Here is a 6,000-nt window from a genome sequence, read left to right as displayed (position 1 = left end):
CCACCGCTCGGACGCGTCGGCCGCCGGCAGAGCTGCTTCCGGAAAGAAGCTCCAGCGCCTGCCGGCAGCGCCCAGAGCTGCACTGAACGCCTCCCGCCGCCCCAGCACCTCACCGAGCCGCGCTGCCGGGGCCGGCCGGACTCCCGCCACTGCCGCCCTCCCTGATGAGGCGCCGACAGCCGGCCAGCCGCCAATCGCGGCGCGGCCCGGCCCGGCCCGCCCCTCCCCGCCCCCCGGCCGCGCCGGTTGTGCCTTCCAGACGCCTGTTGTTGTTGGGGCTCTCCGCAGCTGCCGGGGGCGGGGTGGGGCGGGGGAGAGCGGCCAATCAGGCAGCCCCGCCGCGTCAGTTACATTAGCGGCTGGGGCGAGCGTCTCTGTTTCTCTCTCGGGCGGGAGGGGGGAGGGGCGGGAAGGGGGGTCGCGAGGCGGAATCCTGGCGCGCGGGTGCGCGCGCGTCCTGGCTCTACGGTTTCGGGACCGGACCATGGCGGTAGCGGCCACTCGGCGGCCCTGGGCCCTGCCGTGTCTGGCCGTAGCCGCGCTGCTCTTGCCCGGGGTTGCCGGTGAGTGCACGCGTGTCTGGGGGAAGGAGGGAGGGGAGGAAGCGGGTAAGGTGGTGCCTGGCGCGGAGGGAGGAGAGCGGCGGGAGGCTGCGGGTCCCCACCGGTTCCTTTCAACAACATGGCGGAGGGGCCGGCTGGGGCGGAGTCGCCTTCCCCCCCTCCTCACACCCCCTCCCGCCCCCCCCCCCCACCTCCGGTGTCCGAGGCTGGCGGAGCGCGGGGACTGCCCGTCCTTTTGTTGGCCGAGCGCCGCGGCGGTTCCCCGGGCGGGGCCGCGGTGCGGGCATGGTGCGCCCGGGCGAGGAGAGGCGACCACGGCGGGTGCTGGGGGTGGTGAGGGGCGGGCGCGGTACCCGCGGCGGCTCCCCTTGACACCCACCCCCGGCCGGGGCCCGCCGTGCCCCTCTGAGAGTAGCGCTTCGGGTGGCGTCTGCCTGCGGTAACTTTCTCGCGAGCCCGCCGGCCCCGGCCCCCGCAGGCAACTTCGTTGTCGGTGGCAGAGCAGCCCCTTCCCTCCCTAGCAGCCGGCGTGAGCTGCCCGCCCGGGGAGGGTGCCTGCCTGCTCCCGGGAGCGGGCCAGCTTCGGCCCCGGCCCGGGGGAAAGCCGCCGTGCCCCGCTGAGGGACGCTTACAGCAAGCGCCGCGGGGCAGGAGGGGCGAGCGGCGTCGGCTGCTGTAGGTAGATAACGTGTTGAATGCTCTACGTAGAAAAGCAAAAGATTCCCGTAAGCCCCACGTCAGAGGCTTTGGCTCCTTTGTGGTGTGCTGGCAGCCTCTGTTCGGCGAGCTGGTGTCGCGGCCGCTTAGGTAGGAGCCTTTCCCTCGCAGCCCGGCAGCTAACCTGCCTGCTCGCCGAGGAGCCAGCCGCGGGGAGGGGAGGGGGGTAAAGTCGGCTGTACGGCGGAGCGGGTTCGTGCCTCCAGCCGCTGTGCCGTCTGGCAAGGGAGATGGGGTCTCGGAGCTGCGCTGCCGCACGGCTAACGCGTGAAATGCAAGAAATCATTTTGTTTCCGTGTAAAAACTAAGAAAAGGCGTGTTTTGTTTGGGTCGTGTGCCCTGACGGGCTACACAGATGTTACAGACACCCGACTCCTAATTTGTTTAGGTTTCGTTTTGCCTGTAGAAAGTTAGGTGATGATGACAGATACACTAAATCTGCATTTTATAACTGGTCCGCTTCCTAAATTATTTTATAGGCGGAGTGTCTATTGCTTTGGTTGTTAAAGAGGAAGTGGAGAAGCCCCATGATTTCCTCCTTCAATTATGGCTTAAGGCAGTCCCCGATCTGGATTTTTACCATGCTGTTCATAATTCAATCTCAGATAGTACTCGTGCTGTAAAGAAAATGTTACTTAAAGAAAACATAACTTGCTATACTAAAATGAAGTGTTAACTGCCGGTGTTCTTATTGAAGAAGATGGGGAGTCTTTGAAGTGCAGCGAAGTAAGCTTAAGTTACCCATGGTGATTCTTGTGTTCTTAAAAAGGTATAGCAGGCTTTAATAATTTAAAGCTTTCTTATGTAACACATCCAGTTTAGACATTGAAGGAAATTTTACCTTGATTGGAGCTTTGAAAATGTTTCCGTTTTTTAATGCTTCTGATCAGTCAATAATTTTCACTTCATCTCAGGTCATGAAATTAAGATCCAAAAGCTTTACAAGAAAACAAGCTTTACAAGAAAACAAGGCAATAAGTTTTCATACAGAAGTCTAAGGATGGAAATGGTGGTGTGCTACCTTTTCTTTAAGAAAGAGAAATCCTCATTAAGTGCATAGGGGGGATCCAGAGTACTTGATCCATAACTCATGGACAAGTCCTGGTGCTGTTAAAGGACTTTATTTGTCTGAATGCTGTCCTCTAAATTGACAAAGAGGTGTAAGGTATGATTTGGCATTCTTATCATGGATTGATAAGATCACAATGATTGCTGTATGCTAGTGTGAGCCAATCATTCTGTGATACAGTTTATATGGAGATCAGGCACATAATGAATCACAGCAGCTAGTCCTAATCTGTGAGACACTCTGAGATGTATATCTTTAAAAAAAAAAAAAAGGCAGAAAGCTTTGTGAGCCTTAGTCATTCGTGTCTCCAAAATTCCAGGGAGTCATCTCTTGGAAACACTTGCATTCACACAATTACTCCTAACTACAAATAAAGATGGAAATCTTATTTATATGCTTAAATTAATTTAAAAGTATAAATGAAAGGTATCTTTATTCCTTGTAACGTTAGCAAAATTATAACTTAGACTTTCAGTTTTAACTTTCTCTTGCTTTTCTAAAGCATGCTCTTCTGTGAAAGATACATCAAAAATAGTTTCTGGTATTTTGCTGTAAGAGGCATGAACATATCTGTGAGTAGCTTTGTGGATGAGGTGCAAAATAACTGGTAGTGCCATTTGGTACCCACACTACAGAGAATATAATGCTGCTTTTTTGAAGATATGATTTTTCACAAGGCTTTATTATTACTTGCAAGTTGAGATTAATTCCTTAATGAAGTAGTTTGCCTGTTTTCTTGAGTGCATCACTTTGGTTGCCAAAATCCGTTTGTTTTAGTGGAAACTTTGCTTAACAAGAATGGACAAATTACATGTGAAAGTTGTCCTGAAAGCTTGATATCCAGCTTCACAAATTAAACTTCCTTAGTGCCTTTGTAAGAAGAATGACTTAGTGAAGGTCATGAAATATCATGGTTAAAAAAAAAAATGTACCCAGGACCTAGATATAAGACCTAAACATTTTTCTGTCTTAAATTAGAAGAGTTCAGACATCCATCAGATATGTTGTTTGAAGGGATTGCTTGAAGAAGAGAATAGGAAACTGGCAGCATTTTTCTGTAGTAAGCTTTTTTTTTTTGCTTCAGGTAAGTTTTGTTGGATGGGAAGAAAAAAAAAAGTCTACCAGTAAACGCTACAGCCCTCTTGCTCGTCTCCCCCAAAACTATTACTATCCCTTTATCCCTTTTAAATCTGCATCTTGTGGAACCAAGAGTCTTGATTGTTCTTCTGGTGAAGTTCCACTTTCTGGTGAATTTTCGGTTTTCAAGTGTCATTGTACTTTCCATGGGAGAGAAGTTACAGTGTCACAAGAGAAGGACCTAATGCTGCTGTTGGGGGCTTAAGACTATTTGTATTTTTTAAATTTGTTATAGATATACGATTAAATAAAAGTGTTAATAATATTAATAAAATGCTAATAATACAAAATTGTTAATTAGTGATAATGAGACATGAAAAGTTTTAAACGGCAGTAATACCCCTTGTTAACATCTGCCAAATGTATTTCAACATAGATTTCCAAGCAAAAATTACTTGGCTGTAGGTGGTGTTCTGTGCTAAACTGTCTGGTTGAAGTAGTTCTGCAGGATGTTAGCAAATACTAAATAGTGATTCATAGGGTTTTAGGCAATTCTAAGAATAAAGGCTTGGTCGTTTTCTTACTTCAGAAAGACAACAGATACAGAAAAGGCTGTTTTGGTTGGTACAGATCAGAAATTTAAGTGGCAAGGTGTACTTAATTTTTTGTTCACTTTTTGTATATAGTATTAATATCTGATGTCTTGAAGAACTAGCATATTTTAAGTCTGGTCAAGCTGTGTAGCTGCAGTGCTTCATTTCTGTTGCCACCTTGCTTTACTTTTACTGTGAGCTTTCCAGCCCGTAATATCCAAGGAAGAGAGACTTTTTTTGAGGGAATGCAGAGCTCTCAAACTGAGTCTGAGAAAGTACCCAAATAATAGTCCTCAACACTAGAAATTACCTTATTACTAAATCAGATTGAGGTATGAGAAGTATGCTGTTGATACCTCTTACGATGTGTCATCAGGTGCTTTCTGTTGTAGTAGTCACATAAAGCAGGAATGAGTATATAGAATGGTCATGGCACAGTGAAGAAGTGCATTAGAGAAGGCACTAAATTACTGTGGTGACCCAGTTTCTGTTATTCCCTTTGGTGGTGGTTGTCTATAACCTTCAGTCCAATCTGTAATTTTGTTTCCCAAGCCTTGTATCACTTAAACAGCTATGAGATTTCATTAGTTGGTAGTGGAGTTTAATGCTGTTAGTTCCATCCAAACACTGTTGTAATATGTAATTATTTTTTTTTAAAATTCTGTGCCATTGAAAACATAGACTAAGACTTGAGTGAAACACATCCCCCTTCCCTCTGAGTTCAGTAGTTTAGAAGGAGCTTTATGTGGTGGTAGATTTAAAGGGTGTTTTCCAAATGTACTGAAATGCATTATACCTGAAATATGTTCCTGGCTCTGGAAGATGAGCTTGCATCAGTTGTCATTCTCTCTTGCTTGGTGTACTGTTACCAACCTATTCCAAAAATCTATATATTCATTTAGATGAATTTGGAGACCTGATTAGTTTCTGTCAGAGCTCTTAAAATCACTATAATACTTCTCTGAGAAGAACACTGACGCGAAGCAAAACTTTGTATCTTCAAGAGGACAACAGTATGCTTTTACTGCTTTGAGATCGGTTATAAGTGAAAATGCTTCCTTATAGGAGCAAAGTGGTTTAACTGCTGTTGGTCACTGCCATCCTCTCATCCCACTGATGTTAAATCTCACCTGCAATGTGTTCATGTAGATTTTGTTCTTTTAAATAGGTAACTGGAGAGTGAGATATGGGCAGGTATGCCAATTCCAATTCCCCTCCTTCTGGTGTGGGTTGTTGCTAAAGATGCTAAATTAGTTTTCCTGTTGGCAAAACATGGAAATTCTACTGTTACCCATTTGAGTTGGAGGGCATGAGTGACGGAGAGTAGGATGCATTTTTAATGTGGGTTTTTTAAGAGTATGTCCACTAGAGAGCAGCAAAAACCTGTGTTCTTGGAAGCTTGTGCTGTTCAGCTGATTAGGCATTGTTTTCTGCTCCTAAAGGAGTGGGAGAGCAGCCTCGGAAGGAAGCAGCGCTCTATTTGTGCCAAGACAACCAACCCTTCAGTTGCGCATGACAGTGTCCTGTGTCTTGGCAGGAGGCTAAAGATATGGGCGTCGGAGTGGAACAAAAAATATAAATTGTGTCCAGTTTTCCTCCTTGGGTATCTTGTATCGAGAGAGCTGCAAACAAAATGAGTGAGGAAGAGAAGTTGCCAAACGCTTTAGTTGTAGTGGTATCCACGTGTCAGAACCAGGAAGATAAGTAAGTGTAACAAGGTCATTACAGACATAATTTTTCCCTTGAAGTAATTTGGCCTCTGTACAGTGACTCAAAGGAAATGTATCTTACTGAATATCTCTTACTGTAGGCACTCAGATGCATGCATGGTCATGATGAGCCAGTAATAATACTTAAATAGAAAAAAAGTCACATAAAAAAGTGAGATAAAGGCCTGCATGTTAAGAGTGTTGAAAATAATATAAATTTGTAAATATTTTAAGAAACTTTTAATGGCTTTAATAGGTGAAAAAAAAGTCAA

The 6,000-nt window shown here is 46.2% G+C and overlaps 1 protein-coding gene across 1 annotated transcript in view; it reads left to right on the top strand.

Moving 5' to 3' along the window:
- Positions 1 to 484: 484 nt before the first annotated feature.
- The window catches only part of TGFBR1 (transforming growth factor beta receptor 1), a gene marked incomplete at both ends in the record, with an annotated part of 29,332 nt that continues 23,816 nt past the window's right edge, over positions 485 to 6,000 (top strand). The window contains one exon of the mRNA XM_084280139.1: positions 485 to 563. Within this exon, the coding sequence (XP_084136265.1) occupies positions 485 to 563 (79 nt within the window). The remainder of the gene's footprint in view (positions 564 to 6,000) is intronic.

Source organism: Gallinula chloropus (assembly GCF_964237585.1).
Source record: "Gallinula chloropus genome assembly, chromosome: 2".
Lineage (NCBI taxonomy): Eukaryota > Metazoa > Chordata > Aves > Gruiformes > Rallidae > Gallinula > Gallinula chloropus.
This window is presented reverse-complemented; position numbering and strand designations above follow the sequence as displayed.